General features: G+C 54.8%; 2 protein-coding genes and 1 long non-coding RNA gene across 8 annotated transcripts in view; 2 read left to right on the plus strand and 1 right to left on the minus strand.

Moving 5' to 3' along the window:
- CMTM5 (CKLF like MARVEL transmembrane domain containing 5) lies at positions 1-9,002 on the plus strand. Of its 4 annotated transcripts, none has more exons than XM_064485840.1 (5): positions 1-372; positions 1,359-1,511; positions 1,978-2,070; positions 2,274-2,358; positions 8,377-9,002. In XM_064485840.1, exons 1-5 carry the CDS (start codon positions 247-249, stop codon positions 8,451-8,453), a joined length of 534 nt encoding a protein of 177 aa, XP_064341910.1. In that variant the 5' UTR covers positions 1-246; the 3' UTR covers positions 8,454-9,002. The 4 variants fall into 4 exon arrangements, with proteins under 4 accessions (XP_064341910.1, XP_031309308.2, XP_064341909.1 ...); XM_031453448.2 differs by lacking the exon at positions 8,377-9,002 and adding an exon at positions 3,751-5,368; XM_010989447.3 differs by lacking the exon at positions 8,377-9,002 and adding an exon at positions 2,458-2,747 and having other exon boundaries at positions 5-372.
- The window catches only part of MYH6 (myosin heavy chain 6), a 23,706-nt gene continuing 8,828 nt past the window's right edge, over positions 4,925-19,802 (minus strand). The window contains exons 15-38 of the mRNA XM_064485836.1: positions 19,106-19,176; positions 18,731-18,818; positions 18,509-18,626; positions 18,246-18,369; positions 17,827-17,963; positions 16,328-16,583; positions 15,941-16,183; positions 15,609-15,785; positions 15,180-15,325; positions 13,985-14,075; positions 12,890-13,279; positions 12,614-12,740; positions 12,329-12,447; positions 11,353-11,549; positions 10,651-10,834; positions 10,319-10,484; positions 10,102-10,226; positions 9,374-9,682; positions 8,931-9,134; positions 7,940-8,065; positions 7,571-7,846; positions 6,200-6,295; positions 5,362-5,496; positions 4,925-5,000 (exon numbers count right to left, since the gene is read on the minus strand). Of these exons, the coding sequence (XP_064341906.1) occupies positions 4,977-5,000; positions 5,362-5,496; positions 6,200-6,295; positions 7,571-7,846; positions 7,940-8,065; positions 8,931-9,134; positions 9,374-9,682; positions 10,102-10,226; positions 10,319-10,484; positions 10,651-10,834; positions 11,353-11,549; positions 12,329-12,447; positions 12,614-12,740; positions 12,890-13,279; positions 13,985-14,075; positions 15,180-15,325; positions 15,609-15,785; positions 15,941-16,183; positions 16,328-16,583; positions 17,827-17,963; positions 18,246-18,369; positions 18,509-18,626; positions 18,731-18,818; positions 19,106-19,176 (3,929 nt within the window). The 3' untranslated portion in view covers positions 4,925-4,976. The remainder of the gene's footprint in view (positions 5,001-5,361; positions 5,497-6,199; positions 6,296-7,570; positions 7,847-7,939; positions 8,066-8,930; positions 9,135-9,373; positions 9,683-10,101; positions 10,227-10,318; positions 10,485-10,650; positions 10,835-11,352; positions 11,550-12,328; positions 12,448-12,613; positions 12,741-12,889; positions 13,280-13,984; positions 14,076-15,179; positions 15,326-15,608; positions 15,786-15,940; positions 16,184-16,327; positions 16,584-17,826; positions 17,964-18,245; positions 18,370-18,508; positions 18,627-18,730; positions 18,819-19,105; positions 19,177-19,802) is intronic.
- The window catches only part of LOC105106561 (uncharacterized), an 18,188-nt gene continuing 13,647 nt past the window's right edge, over positions 15,262-19,802 (plus strand). For all 3 annotated transcript variants that reach the window (XR_010380910.1, XR_010380911.1, XR_010380912.1), the window contains exons 1-3: positions 15,262-15,350; positions 17,821-17,975; positions 18,341-18,597. This is a non-coding gene — a long non-coding RNA (uncharacterized LOC105106561). The remainder of the gene's footprint in view (positions 15,351-17,820; positions 17,976-18,340; positions 18,598-19,802) is intronic.

Here is a 19,802-nt window from a genome sequence, read left to right on the forward strand (position 1 = left end):
CTCGGGGGCAGTCCAGGCACCACCGGCAGGGCACTCTGGGCAGCTGGGTGAAGGCCCATCTGGGCAAGCCTCCCCCTGCGGCCGTCTTCTCTGGGGCCCCGCAGCAGGCCTGCCCGCTTCACTTTCGGGTTTCTCCCAGTGTCTTCCTGCTCCTGTCTGCTTCCCCATCCTGCCAGGTTTCCATCTTCCTGTTTCCCTTCCTGGGCTGGTGGCAGTGGGGTGCTGTGCCCGGTGGGACCCTCGGAGATGCTCAGTGCTCTGGATTGCCGGGACCGGCCCCCTGAAGAGGGGACAGCTGCAAGGCTCCAGGGCTTCGCCGTGGACAAGACCTTCCTCTCCTCCCTCAAAGGCATCCTGCTGGAAACTGAGCTGGTAATAGCCTCCTCCCCAACCTAGAGCCTCCATGTTCCCCTCCCTGGCCCTCTAGGGCTCACCCCTCAGCAGCCTCCCTCCCCAGGCTCTCAGGACACCCCTCCTGGCCCACATCTCCTCCCCTGCCTTCTTGCTGCCTCTCCATCTGAAGGTGGTCCCAGCAGGTTTCAGCTGCAGCAGGAAGGATTGAAGTCAGATGGAGGACTGCTCTCTGGGACATTGAGGGAGTGTGAGGCACAGGGATGGGATAGGGTAACGCCATCTGGTCTTTCCCTGGGCTCTAAGATGGCCACTTCTTGGCATGTCCAAGAAGTTCTACTATCAGAAAGGCAGACTTCCTGCAGCCTCACTTTATCTGTTGCCTGTTCCCCACAAACATCTGTCCTCCAGAAAGGATCTTCCCCTAGTCATTTAGCAAGACCTTAGTGTAAACTTAAGTCTTCTGCATATATGTCATCCCACATTGCCAGAACTGAAGACATCTCAGAGTCCACCCTGGAGCATCTGCCTTCTAAATCTTGCCTCTTGGCTTGGAACCAGAGGCTCTGGTCCTTATTAGGGGAGTTTTAGGCATCTGGGAGTGGGGAAAGTATTATGGGGCACAGGGTGCCTCCTGGGGGTGCAGGCTGCTGTGGGCACCGCTCCAGGGTCTGGTGTTCTCATTGTACTCTGTGCTAAAGGGGGACCCGTCTCTTCTGGATTTCATACAGTGGTGCCCCTGGAACCGTGCAGCTTGGCCACACTGCTGGGGCTGCTGGGGCTGCTGGGATCCCGGGGCAGGGGCAGCCTAGGCTGGCAGAGGTGGGAAGCTAGAGACTGCCCTCAATGGGCAAAGGCTCTGGATGTGGCTCCTGCCACCAGGGATGGCGAGACCTCCAAGGACAGGTGGGATGGGCCAGCTGGGGGAGCTCCCAAGGAGGGGAAGGCAAAGGCCTGGCCATGCCTGTGTCCTCTTCTTGGCAAGCTTCCCACACTCTATCCTGTAGGCCCTGACATTCATCATCTTCATCTGCTTCACGGCCTCCATCTCCGCCTACATGGCGGCTGCGCTGCTGGAGTTCTTCATCACGCTCGCCTTCCTCTTCCTCTATGCCACCCAGTACTACCAGCGCTTCGATCAGCTGAACTGGCCCTGTCTGGTGAGAGACGCTGCCTCCCCCACCCCATTCTGGTCCCTTTTCTTCTCTGTTGAATTTTCCTTTCTTCTCCCAGCCTCTCTCCTTTTCCTGGGTTAGTACAGAGTCTGGCCCCCACACCGTGCATGCAAACACTGCTTTGACTCACATCCCTTAGATCTGTTCCCTCATCCAGGTCCAGCCCCAGCCCTGCCCTGGCCTCAGCCACTGAGCCTGGGTCAGCCCCAGCCCCAGCCCAGGTCCCTGGCTTCTCATCCTGGTCTCTCTGCTGTCATCTGCATCCCTCTCCTGGAGAGCTGGGTGAGCTCTCTTTCCCTCTGTCTCTCAAGTGCTTTATATTGTGTCCAAGGGTATCTCCATGTAGAGATTCACTGTGCCTGAGGGTCAAGCCGCTGACTAGCCTGGAAAACCTCAGGGTGATGCCCCCTACTCTCTGACTTCCCTTTGACCCTGCACTCCCGACCCCCAGGACTTCCTCCGCTGTGTCAGCGCCATCATCATCTTCCTGGTGGTCTCCTTTGCGGCCGTGACCTCCCGGGATGGAGCTGCCATTGCTGCTTTTGTGAGTCCGGCCCCACAGAGCTCTCCAGCTCCCCAGGGACCTCTGGCTGGTGGTTGCACACTTTCTGCACCTCTCTCCATCCCAGGCTCAAGCCAGTGCCTGCGGTTTGGTTCGCACCTTGCCCCATACCACTCACCTCCCTCTCCCTGGTATCTGATGGCTCGATGGCCTTTGTTGTGCCACCCCCACTCTTACTCCCACAGGTTTTTGGCATCATCCTGGTTTCTGTCTTTGCCTACGATGCCTTCAAGATCTACCGGACTGAGATGGCACCCAGGGCTTCCCAGGGTGAGTGCCTGTACTCTGGGAGAGGAGATGCCCCCTCCCCTCCTTGCCGCAGCTACCCTACTCTGATGTGCCCTACCCTGCCCGGCTCCATCTCCACAGGGGACCAGCAGTGACCCTGGGGCTACTTGGCTTCCAAGCCCAGCCAGGAAAGGGGGATGGCAGAGCCCAGACACAACTCCTTTGGATTTACTAGGTCCCCAGCCTCCAGTCCCCTACCCCAGGCCTACTGAGATGGACCAGGCCTGAGAAGTCACCGGGGACTTGTCTGTGGGGCCTCATGCTCTGAAATCTGGCTCCTAATGAATCTTGGCCAGGGAGGGGATATCATGGATAAAGGGAAAGGTGCAGGAGGAAGCTGGTCATTCCCAAATTAAAAGATTCGAATCCTGCTGGTGAGTCTTTTCTTCCCCAGAAATTAGGCAGATTGGGAATGCCATGGGAATGTTGCCTAGAGCAGGTCATGGTCCCTTCTTTGGGACCAGGTCTGAACAATGAGGAGGTGGGGTTTAGACTGAAGATGCTGAAGACATCCTTCAGCACAAAGCTTCCATGCCACAACTCTGTGTGCAAGGCCACTGTGCGATGTGCCTGGTGGCTGGACACCCAGAGTTCTGTGTCTGAGAAGGCACAAGCTTTCCCTACATGAGTGAGGGCCCACGTGTCCAGCCTGCTTCACACAGGGTTTAGTGGGTTTGAGAGGAGGTGCTTCCCTGGGGTGTGTGTAGAGCTCCCCCTGGTGGTGTGGGGAGAACTTGGCCCGCAGGCCACGGGGGTGGGGTGGGGCGGAGGCGAGGGGGGCGGGGGTCAGCATCCAATGAGGGCAGAGATTTCCACAATTCTGGAACTGGACGACCCCTCAGATATCAACTGGTTCAATCCCCTCGTTTCACATAAGAGAGAATATGCCTGATTAGGGGAAGTGACCTCTATTTGTGAAAGAGTTAGAGCTGGAGCCCATCTCTCCTAACATCTAAACAGGTGTTCTGGATATTGTTCTGAGTCCCTTGTAGCTCAGAAAAAAGAGCCCAGATTCATCTCCATCTGCATCCACCAGCAGGTCCGCCTTCCCAGCTTACCAACACCTCAGCAGACGTTTCCTGAGCCTCTCCCACATACCGACCCCATGCTGGGCTCCAGGGATTCAGAGGCAACAGGGGGCTTATCCTTGAGTGACAGATGGGAAGGAGACCAGCTAGGGAAGGGCAGTCATGGCTCAGGGGGAGTTTGGAGTCAGCGCTGCCTGGCCCATGACAGTCCAGTGCACCCAGGATATCCCTGCCCAACCCCGCAGAGCCCAGTGTGGCCGAGCTCTTGCTGACTTGCTATCCTCTTTCCAATGCTCGTGTGTCCCTGCCCTGAAATACCTTCCTTCTTCTGGGGTGCTCCTTCCAGATGCGGGCCCTGGCCCCCGAACCCTGCCTGAACCCGGAACTCTGGTAGAGGTACTCTGCTTCCCTTGGGGATAACCTCTCTTGGCCTGGCTTTTCCTCTCTCCGGGCTCCTGTTCTCCTGTTCTCACATCCTGGCTCCCTCCTGAGCTGGTGGCCTCTCCAGGGCTAGAACCAACCAGCTTTTGTGTTTCTCTGGTCTCCTCTCACAGTCCTTAGGACTTTAATGACAGATCATTCTCAAGATGGGTGACTGACCTTGGGCAGGGGGCGGTCAATGCCTCAGGGAGGGATAGAAAGGGCTTAGCCAGGGGAGTCCAGAAGACAGGGGTCCAGTGAAGGGATGAGAAGGTGGTCAGGAGAGCCTGGCCGTAAAGCCCAGCAGGGGGCAGGGAGCAGAGTGGGGTCCCCTGTCCCCTGAGCAGCTGCGTCACCCCAGCCAGCCTGTCCCTGGTGGGAGCTCAGCGAAAACAGAAGTGTGCTTTCTGGTGCAAACCTGCATGTGCCCTGCTCACCTGTGTCTGTGTGAGAGGTCAAAATGAGACAAGTGGGGCCAATTGGTCCACACTGCACATCAGCTCAGCTTGGCATCAGCTGGCCCCAGAATCTCAGGATGCCCTTACAGTGAGCCATAACCCACAGACCTGGGCCCCAGCCAACTGCACCCAGGGCAGATTGGGGAGGGCTCCCTGTGGGTTACTTCTAAGGGGATGACCAAAAAGGGACCTGTCCCACCCTCTTTATCCACATCTCCATCCCCAGCCAGCTCTGAGCCTCTCCTGGCATCAATGGGGAATTCATTTTGGGGGGAATGAATGTCCCAGGACACCTTTAACCCCTGTGGCCTCAGAGGTGGGGTAGGTGGAGGGTAGCTTCAGCTTCGGCACTAAAATTCTATCTCCTATATCTAGAACTGGCTCACCCTCTGGTGCCTTTGTTTTCTCCCCTTTTGAAATTTCTCCCTTTGGTGCCCTGTGTGGTTGGCTGAGCAGACCTGAGACTCATGGCACTGCTGCCTCAGGGAGAACACCTCACCTCTCTGGGCCTCTGTTTCCTCCTTGATAGATGTGCAGGGTCTTGGCTCCCCCAGCTCTGACACGGGGGTGGGGCCCCCCTCCCCCCAGTGGCTCCAGGACAGCTCCTGGCTGGCGGCTGGAAGGACAGGGGCTCAGGCAGAGTCTGGCACTCATTTTTATTGTGCGTTAGCAAGAGCGAGCTTCCATGGCAGTGTCACTCCTCGTCGTGCATTTTTTGCTGAGAAAGAATAAAAGGTGTGAGGGGGCAGCTGGCCTGAGGGAGGAAGGGTGTGGGGAGGAGTCTCCAGGGCTTTTGGGGGCCTACCCGAGGTGCCCTTAGGGGAAGGGGTTCAGCCCTCAGGGATCTTGAGGCCCCATTTAGGGGTCCTTGTGGTTTAGGGGAATGTGACTGAGCTTTCTAAGGAGGTTCCAGTCTGTAAGGGGCTTCTCTGAGCAGGAGTGGGGATTCTCGGGTATGGGGACTGTGGGACCCTTGGGGCTAACCAAATACAGGGTGAGGAGTGCCCACTCTGAGGGGCACTGACGTTGGGGTGTGCGCTGCTCTGGGAGTGAGTAGTGGGGTCTGGGGAGGGACCCACCTTGGCGCCGATGTCGCGGCTCTTGGCCCGCAGCTTGTTGACCTGAGACTCGGCGATGTCTGCCCGCTCCTCCGCCTCATCCAGCTCGTGCTGCACCTTGCGGAACTTGGACAGGTTGGTGTTGGCCTGTTCCTCCTGCAGGGGTTCGGAGGGGTGGGCGGGAGGATGAAGTGAGAGGGAGCCGGGTGGGGCATCCCAGCCTCCTAGTCTAGGGGACTCCCTGTCTCAGAGCAGGGGCTCAGCACTCTAAACCCTCACCCAAATTCTTGCAAAAGCCTTGTTGAGGGTATCCTGCTCCTGGATTAGAGCCCTCCTCAAAATTGTCTAGCACTCAGAATCCTGACCACCCACTGCCCAAGATGAATCCTATGCTACCTGGTCCTCCCTCATCAGAATCCAGCTTCACTGCACCTGTCCAACTGTGACTCTGGGAGATGCTCCCTGACCCACAGGGTTTCTTGCACAGGTGTGCTCATCAGCATCGCACATCCACACTTTTCTGCTCACCCAGATGTCTTCCCCACTGTGCTATGCCTGCTCAGGTCTCTTCCAGGCCTGGTTCCCCTACCACCTTCCAGCCTCCAGTACTGGATGGCCCCCTGACCTGCATTAGCAGCTGCAATGCTTTCTCTTGCGATCACTGGTATATGGATTACAAGCAGCTTGTGGGCAGGTCCTGGGTCAAATAAGCATTACTTTGGTTAATTTGGAGTACCTGACCCAGCTCTGAGTTTGAGAGTTAAAGTGGAGAGCAGACCCTCCGTCCAGGCCCCAGGCTGAGGTGGCCACTTGTTGGTTCTCACATATAGGAGATGTGTGGAGAAAACCGTGAACTCACCGCCTCCTCGGCCTGGCGCTTGTAGGCCTTGACCTTCAGCTGCAGCTTGTCCACCAGGTCCTGCAGCCGCAGCAGGTTCTTCCTGTCCTCCTCCGTCTGGGGCAGATGAGTGGGAGAAGACAGAGCAATCACCCTTCCCTCCCTCACCACTCCACTCTTCCCCAGGCCTTAGCTTCCCCTCCCTCCACCGGGCCAGGTCACAGAGGTGGTGGGGAGATTTCATCTCTGATGCCACTGATAGGTCAAAGGGCCAAGGCAAGGTCCTCAGGCCAGGATCTAAAAAGCAAGGAGGGCTGTGGCTCTAAAGTAAGACATGGGAGGAGGGGCTTAGAACCAAATGGGACTTGTTCATCTGATAATGTGGAGACATCAGGACTGTTCCAGCTCCAACTTGGAGCACCACAGATGCTCTTGGCCAGTGGTTCTAGAGTGACCAGAGAGGATTAATGTGGGATGCAGACAGAAGGGATTATCATAACCAGATCATTCTAATCTATCATAACCCAATATTCTAGCACATTGTACTGGACCAGATTTCCAGCACCAGGATCAATGGCTCCAACGTTGCTCAATTGTTCCCAATCATTGCATGTGCTAGGATGCTGTTTCCACTTATGCCCATAATACACCTGCAGCTTTACATCGTATCTCCTTTTTTTGGGGGGGGGGAATTAGGTCTATTTATTTACTTATTTAGTGGAGGTACTGGGGATTGAACCCAGGACCTCTGCATACTAAGCATGAACTCTACTACTGAGCTATACCCTCCCCTACATCTGTATCTCTTTTCTGTGCCTCTCAGATCCACCCTCTTTTTCCATCTTTCCTGCCCAGGCACCCTGTGAAAACAACAGGTCAAGGGCAAAAGCTGTAAGCTATGCAGATAGAGGGCTTAGAACACTCTGGGATCTTCTTTCTCTAAGGCTTTCTATCTGTGGTCCCAGAAAATCCATGGAAGATGAGTCTTTTCCCATTCCTGACTTTTATCCCTAAAATGCCCCCAAATATCCCTGCCTCTCAGGCTGGTAGAAGGCAGAAAGATTCCCGGACTGTTCTGAAGTCTTCACAGTAGCACTTCAGGTTATTTGAAAAAAAAAAACCTGGGGAAATGCTGGTTCAAATTGCTTTCAGGAAGTAGAAGTAGATTCTCTATTCGCTAGAGAGATTCAGGGACTCAAGCCAAACTGTCTCCAGAGAATGTGAAAGAAAATTAATCTAAAGATAGCTTCTCAAGGGACAGGTGGCAGGAAGGCTGGGTGGCATTCCTGGAAGGTGGCTCTGCATGGGGCCTGCGTGGGGCAGGAGGGTGAGGGAGGTGCTTTCACGTCCATTTCTGAAGACTCGGCCCCAGCGCAGCCGCCGCGCCCGCACCTGGTAGGTGAGCTCCTTGATGCGCCGCTCGCTCTTCCTCATGCCCTTGACTGACTCCACGTTGCGCTTCTGCTCGGCCTCCAGCTCGTTCTCCAGCTCCCGCACTCGTGCCTCCAGCTTCTGCAGCTGCTTCTTGCCTCCCTTGAGGGCGATCTGCTCGGCCTCATCCAGCCGGTGCTGCAGGTCCTTGATGGTCTGCTCCATGTTCTTCTTCATGCGCTCCAGGTGGGCGCTGGTGTCCTGCTCCTTCTTCAGCTCCTCCGCCATCATGGCGGCCTGTGCACAGGGGGCGAGGTGAGACCTGGTCTAAGTCTTCAAGCCCAAGGAGACCCTGGCTGGGAGCAGGCAGGCCAGGGCTGGGGGACTCACGTCGGTGATGGCCTTCTTGGCCTTCTCCTCGGCGTTCCTGCACTCCTGCACCGCCTCCTCCACTTCTGACTGGAGCTGGGTCAGATCCGACTCCATCTTCTTCTTCTGGTTGATGAGGCTGGTGTTCTAGATGTGAGTAGAGAAAACTATGGCTATATATACCTCATCACCTGATTCTACACCTTTATCCAGACAAAAGCACAACTGGTCATTTTTAAAAAACATGTCTTGGTTTTAGTATATTCCTTGTTTTGCATCTGCTTTCTCTTTTCCTCTGAAAATAGATATATTCTAGATGTTATGCCTAAAATGACTCAGGTCTGAAGAAAGACTTCAAGCGGCAAAGAGTCTCTAGTTCTACTCCTGAGCTCTTTAGTGACATGTCTATGCAGGGGTATGAAAATGCTCCAAGCAAACTGGGAACAACTTTTTTGCAGGCACCAAATCCTGGAAGTCATTACAGTTACAGGAAGAGTGCAGTGGAGTAAGAAGAGGGGACCACGTCAATGGGTGATGTCAGTCCCACATATACAGATTACAGAACAAAACTCCACACGGCAATACAGTAAGATGGACACAAAAACTCATTGCCGAGTATAGCTGGAAACAGAGTGTATGGGATTGCAGGAAAATGGTGCTCTGTTAAGAACTGGGTTTGCAAGTGGATGCAGTTGTGCTTCTTTAGACTCCTAAAGTCCCATTTTTACAGAGCATGATGAGGCTGGCTGTCTCCTAAATCAAGGAGATCATATAATAGCATGCATTCCACGACTCTCAGATTTGTGCCTTTGGCAGGCATCACCAATCAACCACAACACTCTTAGCTGTTAAGTGTAGAATTCCTTCTCAAGGTACTGGTTCTGCAACCATGACTAGCACATGAAATAATTTATGATCCTGGTTGGACCCATACTTACTCAGGGCATCTGGCTCAGGTCACCTCTAGATGTCCTGGCTCTGCCACTTGGCAGCTTTCCCCTGACCTCCTCACCTGGGAGTGCAGCAGCTGTACCCGCTCGCTGGTCTCGATCAGCTCCTGCTCAGCCAGCTTCCGGGACCGCTCTGTCTGCTCCACCACCGCCCGCAGCTCCTCCAGCTCAGCCTGCAGCAGGTTGTTGCGCCTCTCCACGATGGCAATGTTCTCCTTCAGGTCGTCATTGGCACGGATTGAGTCATCCAGCTGAATCTGGGTGTCCTGAGGGTCAGGAGAGCAGGTATGAGAGACAGAGATGGTCTGTGGCCCATCAGAAGGCTGTTAGCTGAACTAGATGCCGTGGTGAGCCTGTGTGGTGGCTCAGGAGGGGCCCGTGATGGGTGTCTGCAATGGCCCAGGGGCAGGAGGGATCTGGTACTGTGATGGGACACCCCCACCCAACATGGCCACTACACTTCTCTGGGTGAGGTGACTTCCTGCTTCCAACAGTCTCCATGTACCTTCAGCAAGCTCTGGAGGCTCTTGACTTGTTTCTGGGCCTCGGCGGCCATGCGGTTGGCGTGGCTGAGCTGGATCTCCATCTCGTTGAGGTCACCCTCCATCTTCTTTTTCACCCGCAGGGCCTCATTGCGGCTGCGCGTCTCTGCATCCAGGGAGGTCTGCAGCGAGTCCACCACCCGCAGGTGGTTGCGCTTGGCCTGCTCCATCTCCTCGTCCTTCTCCGCCAGCTTCCGCTCGATCTCTGCCTTGATCTGGTTGAACTCCAGCTGGGCCCGGAGGATCTTGCCCTCCTCATGCTCCAGGGAGGCCTGGAGGAGGGTGGGGAGAGAGTCTGAAGTAGACAGTCAGGGCACAGGGCAGGTTGGGGAGGGAGGCGGAGAGGGTGCAAGGTGTCAGCCAGAAGAGGAAGAGCTGGGAAGAGACAGGGAGGTAGGACCAGCATCCGAGGCCACAGGGTGCTCTGGGGAAGGAGGTGCTGGACACTCGGGGCTTCCTCTATTGAGGAAATGGTTTTGACCTCACAGTTGCCAAGACCCTCCAGCAACAGCACTGCATGCTCCTGACCCATCTAAAATGTCATAGAGAACGGAGAGATTTACATAACTACAAATTCAAACCTTTACCTTTGTTTGCCAGATCCCTCACCCTGTAGTGAAAAAAGTTAGAAGCCTTTCCCCCAGAAGTGAGAGGGTCTAAGGCAGGGGTGCAGGCAGAGCCAGGCCCTCACCTCGGCCTCCTCCAGGGCTGACTGCAGCTCCAGCTTCTCGACTTCCAGCTGCTTGCGGACCTTCTCCAGCTCGTGAATATTCTTCCCGCTTTCTCCCAGCTGCTCAGTCAGGTCGGAGATCTCCTCTGGGGGTGGAGGGTCGGTCAGCTCAAAGCCCCTGTTCCCCCAGCCCCCTGCCCTCCCTGTCACACCGCCCCTCCCAGCCTCCGGGCCGCACCCTGCAGGTTCTTGTTCTCCCGCTTGAAGGTCTCCAGGTGCTCCAGGGACTCCTCGTAGGCGTTCTTGAGCTTGAAGAGCTCAGTGCTGAGGGAGCGCGCCTCCTTCTGTGAGGACTCCAGCTCCGACTGCGACTCCTCATACTTCTGTTTCCACTCGGCCAGGATCTGAGTGGCACAGGACACGGCTCACGGCACAGCCCCAGCCGCACCTCCAGGGACGACCCAGGCCCCTCTCCTGGGCTCAGCCTCCTCCCAGCCCCTGAGGAAGAGGTTCCTGACCCCAGACCCCCTGCTCTGCCCTCTGGCCGCGGCCGCCAAAGCCTGGGCTCACCTTGTCGAAGTTCCTCTGTTTCTTGTCCAGGGCTGCGGCGGCTGCGTTGGAGCGCTCCACATCCACCATCAGGTCCTCGATCTCGTTCTGCAGCCGGTGCTTGGTCTTCTCCAGGGAGGAGCACTTGGCATTGACGGCTTCCACGGCCTCCTCAGCGTCCTGGAGCCGCTGGGCCAGCTTCTTCCTGCCCGGGGCAGTTAAGTGTGTGTGTGTGACTCTACCTGGGAAACTCCCGGCCTTGGGACCACCCAGTCACTGAGCTACTAGATGAGGACGACCCAACCCCTCCCCACGGCTCCTTGGGACACTGAGCAGCCCTTTAGGCCCTGGAATCCCAGCCTCCAGTGAGCTGAAGTTGTGGGCACCTAGAACAGAGTCTCCTCCCTACGGGCAGCCCCCACCCCTCCCCACCCAGGCTGATCGTCGGTAGCTCCTCTGACCAACAAGCTTTTTGCTCGTCTTATACGTGAGCAGCAGGTATAACCCGGGCCAAAAGCTCGCCCGTCACAGGAAGTGAGTCAGGGCCAGCCAGGGTTCACTCACAGCGCAGCATCCAGGCTCCCTCTTAAGCACCTCTATTACACGACATGTTTCTCCTCCCTCCTCAAATCTCCCTCCCATGCCCACTCTGCCTGTCTCCCCACCAGGTCCTCTTGCTCATTCCTCTCTTAGAATCAGGGTAGGGGGCCTCCTGGGACTCACTTGGCCTCCTCCAGCTCCTCGGTCCTCTGGATGGCGTCTGTCTCGTACTTGGTCCTCCACTGGGCCACCTCCGAGTTGGCCTTGGAAAGGACGCGCTGCAGCTCGGCCTTGGCCTCTGTCTCCTCCTCGTACTGCTCCCGCAGCAGGTCACAGTCGTGCCTGGCCGACTGCAGCGCGTGGGCCAGGGCGTTCTTTGCCTGGGAGAGGCGGCACCAGGAGGCAGGCTCAGCTTTCCCCGTAGCACGACTCCAGGCCTTGCCTGTCTCCGCACCCTAATTTCAGCATCCTCCCACAGCCTCACCTATCTCTAATAGCCCAGTGGATCCGGAATGGTAACTGAGTACTGTTAACAAAGAAAGTCCATACAGCCCTGCACTGTTCACAAAACGCTCCATGCCCATCCCCCCCCCCCCCCCGTGCTCCTCCCTGCAGCGTGCGTTAGCATCCTCACCCCATTTTACAGGCAGGAGACAGAGGCTCAGAGAGGTTAGGTGATTTCCCCAAGATCACCAAGGCTCTAAGAGGCAGGCTAGGGTTTGAGCCCTGGTCTTTTTTGTGAGTCATATTCTTTTCCCTTTGTCATGAGCCCAGCCAAGTGCTAGGAATAGGATCCAGTTGAGTTTCTTTCTCCAGATTTCAGGTCGTTCTGCTAATCCCAGGACCACTTGTGCAGCTCCTACATCCCGTACCGATGCCCAGCCAAGGCTATCGTACCTCCCTAGTTTATTGCCTCACCTCACCTCACTACCCCCTGACCCAGGTACCCTTAGTCCGTGCCCTTCAGAGACGGCACCAGAAAGGCAGAGGGCCTCAGTGTGGGGAATACATTTAGGAAGCATATGGTAGGGTCTGGGCGATTATTTCTTCTGGAAAATGGAAAAATGCTATGTAGCAAGCCTCATTCTTGGGAAAGGAAGTGATGTGGATGCAAGGCCAGCCCGTGTGCTGGGCCAAGGGGCCTGAGTCTAGGCCTCACCTTAACCTCCTCCTCCAGCTGCCTCTTGAGGTCCTCCAGCTGCTGGGTGTAGGTGAGCTTGCCTCGGGTCAGCTGGGAGATCAGCGCCTCCTTCTCATCCAGCTGCCGGGACAGCTCACCTGGAGAGGCACCGAGGCACACTCAGCTCTCGAAGGTCAGTCACTCCTCTCTACCCCCAACTCCTCCCCTAACCCTCAGGCCCTGTCTCTGAAGAGGGGTATGTGTGTGTGTGTGTACCCGAGCCTGGGTGGCTCAGGAGGTCAGGGAGACGGGGGTGGGGCTCACCGTTCTCTGTCTGCAGCTTGGCCCGCTGGCTGGTGAGGTCGTTGACAGAACGCTGGGTCTCCTCGGCCTTGCTCCGGTGCTCATTCATCTGGTCCTCCAGGGTCCGGCACATCTTCTCCAGGTTAGCCTGAGAGAGGAAGGCGAGTCATACGATGGATGTAGGGGCTAAAAGGGTGTGGGTGGTGCAATTCAAGGAGAAGGGAAGAGAGGAGACAGGGACAGAAAGTGGAGGTGGCTGGAGGGGACTGGAGGAGGGGGGAGGAGAGCACAGCCCACCTTGGCCTTGATGATCTGCTCCATGTTGGAGGTGACGTCATCCAGCTCCAGCTTGAACTCGCTCTTCTCCTTCTCCAGCTTCTGCTTCACACGCTGCAGGTTGTCGATCTGCTCGCCCAGCTCGGCCACGCTGTCTGCGTGCTTCTTGCGCAGGGCGGCCGCCGTGGCCTCGTGCTGCAGTGTGGCCTCCTCCAGGTCCCGCCTCATCTTCTGGAACTCGGCCTCGCGTTTCTTGTTCATCTCGATCTGCACAGACGTGGCCCCGCCGGCCTCCTCCAGACGCTCGCTGATCTCCTCCAGCTCCCGGGTCAGGTCTGAGCGCAGCTTCTCCACCTTGGCCCGGGCAGTGCGCTCGGCCTCCAGCTCCTCCTCCAGCTCCTCAATGCGTGCCTGGGCCGGACACAGGGGGCTCAGACCCACCACCCCATCCCCTCCGTTGGAGCCCTCTCCCCAGAGCTCTAGAAGACTCCTGGCCTGCCTAGAATAGCAGTCAGCTTAGTTCCAGCAGTGGACAAGTAGAAACCAAAGGATTTGGGGAAGATGGTCTGGACAGCCAAGTGAGCCTGCCTTCGGGTCAGAAGATTGTACATTCTGTTTATTGGAAGGAAAGTGGTTGATGCTTGCTCTTGCAGAAGGACAGATAGACCTGTGTTCTAGAGACACTTTAGGCAGTTTTGTGGCAAAAATCATGGAAGTTAGAATCAGAGAGCCAGGTTCATCTGATCAGACAACGAAAGGCAAATGTGCTCTAGAGGTAAAACCTGAAGTCACAAACCATCAGGGCTGAAGGGGCCTCAAGAGCCACAGGGAACAGGGGAGGACATGGAGACCCAGAGATCGGCAGTGGACTCCCCACGGTCACCAGCTAAACCAGAGCTGACACACGAAGCCAGATTTCTGCCCCCAGACCCATGAGCTTCTCCTGATCTTTCCCTGTGTCATCCTTGCATCCCCAGCCCTGCTGGTGGTGCTCCGTGGGGGAACTGTGGTAGCGCAGCATGTCCCCTCACAGATGCAGGGCCAGCACCTGCAATGCTGGGAGAGGACAGCCTGGGGGAGGGCCAAAGAGGCTGAGGACCAGCCCAGAGAGCTTACCTGAAGCTCTTTGAGCTTCTTCTGCAGCTGGCTGGCCAGGGCCTGCTCATCCTCAATCCTTGCATTGAGGGCATTCAGCTCAAAGTCCTTCCTGCAGAGAAGGAGGGAGGGTCAAGCAAGGGAGGTCAGTTGGGCCCCTGGAGGGCCCACCAGTGGTTGGAGATGGTAATGACACAAATGAGGAGCAGATTTCATGAGAAAAACAGCTTCCAGGGCTTTTGTTGTGTCCCTGAAAGTGTAACATCTTTACACTTTCAGGGATTGAAGCTCAACAGGAAATGTACTGGGACAAGCACTGTAGGTAGAGTGACGGGACCTGGGCTCCGAGATGGTCTCCTCTTTGGTGTATAAAATGCGTGTGTGGGACTAGATGGTCTCAGAGGCCCCTGTTAGCTCTGATGGTCTTTAATCCTGTCACTGGTACTTTGGGCAATTTGGTAACCTTTCTGAGCCTTTGTTTCCTCCTTAGTAAGTGGGGTTGAAGTACCATTCTTAAAAGGTAGTTTGAGGGTCAATGGGATCATATATTTGTTCATTCATCCAACGAGTGTTGTGCCTGGGAAAGTGCAAAGACTTCCTGGTGAGGATGCAGATCGTGACGAGTCTCGGGGCTTTAGGGTTAGAGTCCTTGCTTATCTGAACACTGAACCCACAGACTCACTGTTTACCAAGTGTGGGGAGTGGATCTATACATTTTGGAAGGTCTTGCAATAAGAGTTGGAACCACAGGATCATTGAACAATCAAATGGCCCAGACCCTGCGCTGCTCAAACATGGTGGCTGAGTCGTTTCTCTGTGGTCCTCGGGACTCTCTGTGAAGGACCTGAAAGGACTTTCCTGAGAGGCTTTTGTGTAGAGCCTTCCTCTGTGTGAAGCAAGTGGTCTCCAAAGAGACTTGTATATAAGGGGGTAAGCTGTTATTTTCCATCCCTTTTGAGTGCCCAGCAGGAAGAAAAGGCTCGAGAGATCCGGGTTAGACTTTTGCCAGGGAGGCCTGCGGGGCCCTGATGTGCGTGTCTGGGGGAGGAAAGCCCTCTTCCTGGAGGCTTTGCCCGCAGTTTTGCACCCACTCATTGAGGCTGCATGAGGCTGTTTCCTCTGAGGACGGATGTCTTGGGTCAGCTATTACCGCCATGGGCGCAACAGCCTGCTGGGCGGGGGAGGAGGAAGGGCAGTGGGGCGGGGAACACGCTACTTTTTCAGCCTCTCATCCAGCTGCTGCTTGTCATTCTCCAGGTCCATGATGCTCTCCTGGGTGAGCTTCAGGTCTCCCTCCAGCTTCCTCTTGGCTCGCTCCAGGTCCATGCGTACCTTCTTCTCCTGCTCCAGGGATCCCTCCAGCTGGTGGAGAGAAGACAACAAACAGGTGTGCAAAGCTTGAGATCCACAGTGCATGCTCTTCAGCTCCCTTCTAAACCCAAAGTCCAGTGGGATTGGAAGTCAAACCGGCAGGGAAATCCCTGCAGGCACAAAGGATTCAGACATGCAGCTCAGTGAGGAACTATAGAGAGAATCAGGCCCCAGAGGTCATGGAAGTTAGTTCTAGGTGTGAGGAACCCTTTGGCCACTGGTGTTGCTTGCAAAATCCTGACCTGAGAGATGGAGCATGGTTGTTACTACTCACGTCGTCCACTTGCTGTTCCAGCTTGACCTTGGCCTTGGTCAGGGTGTTGACCTTGTCCTCCTCGGCCTGAAGGTCATCCAGGGCCTGCTGGTGGGCCTCTTGCAGAGCTTTCTTCTCCTTGGTCAGCTTGGCGATGATCTCGTCCAGCCCAGCCATCTCCTCTGTCAGGTTCTTCACCTGTCAACCCAGAACCCCATCCCCTTTACGTTCCAAGGTCACCAGCCTGGAGACAGCTATGGAGACCTCCAATGCCAAGGACCAGGACCAGGACCACATACAGGTCTGGGAACCCTGAGGAGACTTGGGCTGGAGCCAGAGGGAGCTGCCCTCACCTTGTTCTCTGTTGCGTGCTTCTCCTTCTCCACCTTGGCCAGTGTGAGCTCCAGGTCATCAATGTCCTTCTTGAGCTCAGAGCACTCATCTTCCAGCTTGCGCTTCTTGGCAGTGAGCTCAGCGTTCATCTCCTCCTCATCCTCTAGCCTCTCATTCATCTCTTTCACCTTGGCCTCCAGCTGGATCTTGTTTTTGATCAGCTGGTCACAACGCTCCTCTGCATCATTGAGGTTGTCTTGTTCCTGGGAGAAGAGGACAGAGTGGAGAGTTGGTGATGCAAGAGAGGAGAGATTCATCCTTAAAGAGAGCTGGAGCTCTGTGATGTGTAGCTCCTGGTGATGAGATAGGCTATAATCTAGCGGAGAGGAGAGGAGAGGTGGTCTCACCGCCTGGACTTGGAGCTGCAGGTCATTCTTCTCCTGCAGCAGGGACACCATCTTCTCCTCCAGCTCCTTGCGGCGAGCCTCAGACTTCTCCAGTGACTCTTTGATGCGCCCAAACTCCTCCTTCATGGTGGCCATCTCCTTTTCGGTCTCTGCACTCTTCAGCAGTGGCTTGATCTTGAAGTAGAGCTTCATCCATGGCCAATTCTTGACCCCCATGAAGGCCCGAATGTTCCACTGGATTACCAGCAGAGCATCCCTGGCAAAGAAACATGGAGGCAGAGAGGGGCATTATGAAAGAGGACTTGCCAATCATAGGCCAACTGCACTCGGCTCCCAGCCCCTCTAAGCAAGTCTGTAGGCACCTGAGGGCAGGAGCCCTGTTTGTAGCCTTGAAATGCAGCCCCACCCCAACATTACCACATTGAACGTGGAGTTGCTCAATAAACATTTATTAATTGATCAATTCAATGAAAGGGTAGTTTATATCTTCCTTACTGGGGCATTAGTAGCTATGGAAGTTACTACTTGTCGAGTGTCTACTATGTTCAGTGTTTCTAATCTTATAAGAACCTCAAATATTTTAAAAATATGATATTTTCCACGTAAGATTATCTATAACATACATGTAAGCTATGAAGCATGAAGCAAAATTACTATCCTTGAACTCATCACTCAAACAAGAACTAGAGCATTGTCAGTGTTGATTCTACCTGTGGAATTCACTCCTCCCCCTTCCTGGTCCCCCCCAAGCAGCCACTGCCTTGAATCTGATGTTTTTCATATCCTAATTTTTTCAAAAAGTATTTTAACCATACATGTATCTTTATACAGGATGCTATTTTAAAAATTGTTTCTGAACTTTATGAAAATGGCATTACACTATATATATCCTTCAGTGACTTGTTCTTGTTTACTCAGAAATACGCTTTTAAGGTTCAAACATATTGTACCATGTAGCTGTAGTTGCCTCCTTTTCATTGCTTTATATTATTTCCCCGAATGACTATACTAATATTTATCCGTTCCCCTGCAGATGGAAATTTGAGTTGTTTCCAGATCTTTGCTATTTTGACCAATGCTGCTATGAAGATTCCTTTTTGTCTCATGTTGGTACACATGCAGGAATTTTTCACACGTGCAGGAATGCACTCAGGAGTGGGGCTGAAATGAATGTAATTGTTCGACTTTTTAGAAGAAAATGACTAATTGTTTTCCAGAGAGATTGCACGAATTTACTCAGCCATAAGCAGTGGGTCAAATGTCTTGATTTTTGTCAGCCTAGAGTTTTAAAATGGTATCTCATTGGAGTCCCCTATGAAGAATTTTCTTTTTTTAAAGAATTCAAAATGAGACTCAGAGTGGTAAAATCACTTGCCCAGGCAAGCTAGTAAGTGATAGGACCAGAATTTGAACTCTGGTCTTCTGATCCACACCACTTGGCTCTGCATGTCTGCCTCTTACATCTCTGGGAATGCCTCCCTCTTTCCCTCCAGCCTCACCTGCGCTCCAGGATCTTCTTGAATTCAATGCGCATGAGCAGACCCCGGGCTTGTGCCTGGATGCGGGTGAGGATGCGGCTCAGCCTCTCGTCTCGCATCTCCTCCAGCAGCCCCAGCAGCCCTGCCTTGAAGAACACCTGGGGGAAGAGGTAGAGCCAAGGGGGCCGCAGCATCAGAAAAGGGGACCCAGGGCAGAGGGAGAGGGTGGGGTACCCTGGCTGAGCTTTGGGGCCCCATCACCTGCACATCCTAGACCTGGGAGTGAAATGTGAAAAATAAGACAGGAAGGAAGCCTGGGTTCCAGCCCTCGGGTTGATACAGAAGCCAGGAATCAGGGGGTCTGCCTTCCAAACTCCCACCTACTCCACTCAACATGGCTCCATGTCCTGCAACTCCATCCTATGGAGCGCTACACTCACCTTGGTGTGGCCAAACTTGTACTGGTTGTGGTCAATGTCCAGGGAGCCCAGCAGTTTCTCTGTCCCTTTCCTGCTGTCAATGAACTGACCCTCAGGGATGGCCGCTGGGTTCAGGATGCGATACCTGGAGAGGAAGGTGCCCGGAGTCACACACGTTCTGCACTGATCTGCTCTGCCCACCGAGGTCACCTGAAGACTCCCCTCCTACCATGGCCGCCCAGGTTCCCACTGTTCCCTGAGACCTGGGACTCCCCGGTACCTACCGCTGCCGGAAATCCCCGTAGAGGATGCGGTTGGGGAAGCCCTTCCTGCAGATGCGGATGCCCTCCAGCACGCCGTTGCAGCGCAGCTGGTGCATGACCAGGGGGTTATCCATCACCCCTGTGGTAGGAGGGAAGGGGGAAGGGGGAAGGGGGAAGGGGTCAACTTTAGGGCAAGTGGATGCTAAGTGTCCTTTCCAGACTAGACCCTTCTGCATTGCTTACCGGGAGCCTTCCGCTCATTGGGGATGATGCAGCGCACAAAGTGAGGGTGGGTGGTCCTCAGGTTGGTCATCAGCTTGTTCAGATTCTCCTAGGGGTGGATGAGAGTTGGAGGTCAGGAACCACAGGGGCCACCCCTTTGGTCCCCGAGACCTGGGCTCCCAACAGCCTGTTACCAGAACCCTCACAGGGACAGGGAGCAGACACATAATTTATGTGAGTTCAGGCTTGTGTAGTATTTACATGCCCCCAAACCACCACATAACTCTAGCTTCTTTCCTCCCCAAACTCAGCATCAGGTTAGGGCGGTGCAGACAAAAACGTACTGGGCTGGGCCTGCCCACCACAGGTCTCTTGGCATCTCTGGGCATTTCTTACCCGGTGGAGGGCCGACACAGTCTGAAATGATGAGCCCTTTTTCTTGCCTCCTTTGCTTTTACTGCTATCTCCTAATAACAAGAGAAGGAGTGATGAACAAGAGGAAACAGAGGAGCCCTTGGGCAGGGGCAGAACTCTGCTGCTCACTACCTGTGTGACTTTGGGCAAGTTATTCTCCAAGTCTCACTTTTCCCATGAGGAGGAGAGTAACTAGCTTTAAATGATGTGAAGAAGATTAGAAAAGATCAAGCATGTAGGGCGCCTCCTGGTGCTTCCCACACAGCAGGCGTTGAAATAATATCATATAATAATAATAGTGCTCTTCTCCATCTTCTTTTGGCCCCGCCCTTATGCTTATATCTTTCCATTTTCTACTTTTCTTCTGTACTTTACCCTCCTCATTTCAATCCACACCCTCACCCTTCCTTCTCTGAATGGGAGGCTTATTAGTTCTACCATGTATTCAGTGATGATCTCAACATTTCCTGTGACCTCCACGGCTCTACGCCAGGCCTGCTGCAGAGATGCGTGTGTCACCCCACCCCGATCTTCAGTTGCTCTCAGTCTAGAGGAGACACACAACACGTACACCAACACCCATAACACAGAGGGGAAAACAGCCCTCCCACAGAAGGGTACGGATGAGCTGCTGTGGGATCGCCTGCCCCTCCATCCTGTGGCTCACGGGCTCCCTTCT

This window comes from Camelus dromedarius, chromosome 5 (genome assembly GCF_036321535.1).
Source record: "Camelus dromedarius isolate mCamDro1 chromosome 5, mCamDro1.pat, whole genome shotgun sequence".
NCBI lineage: Eukaryota > Metazoa > Chordata > Mammalia > Artiodactyla > Camelidae > Camelus > Camelus dromedarius.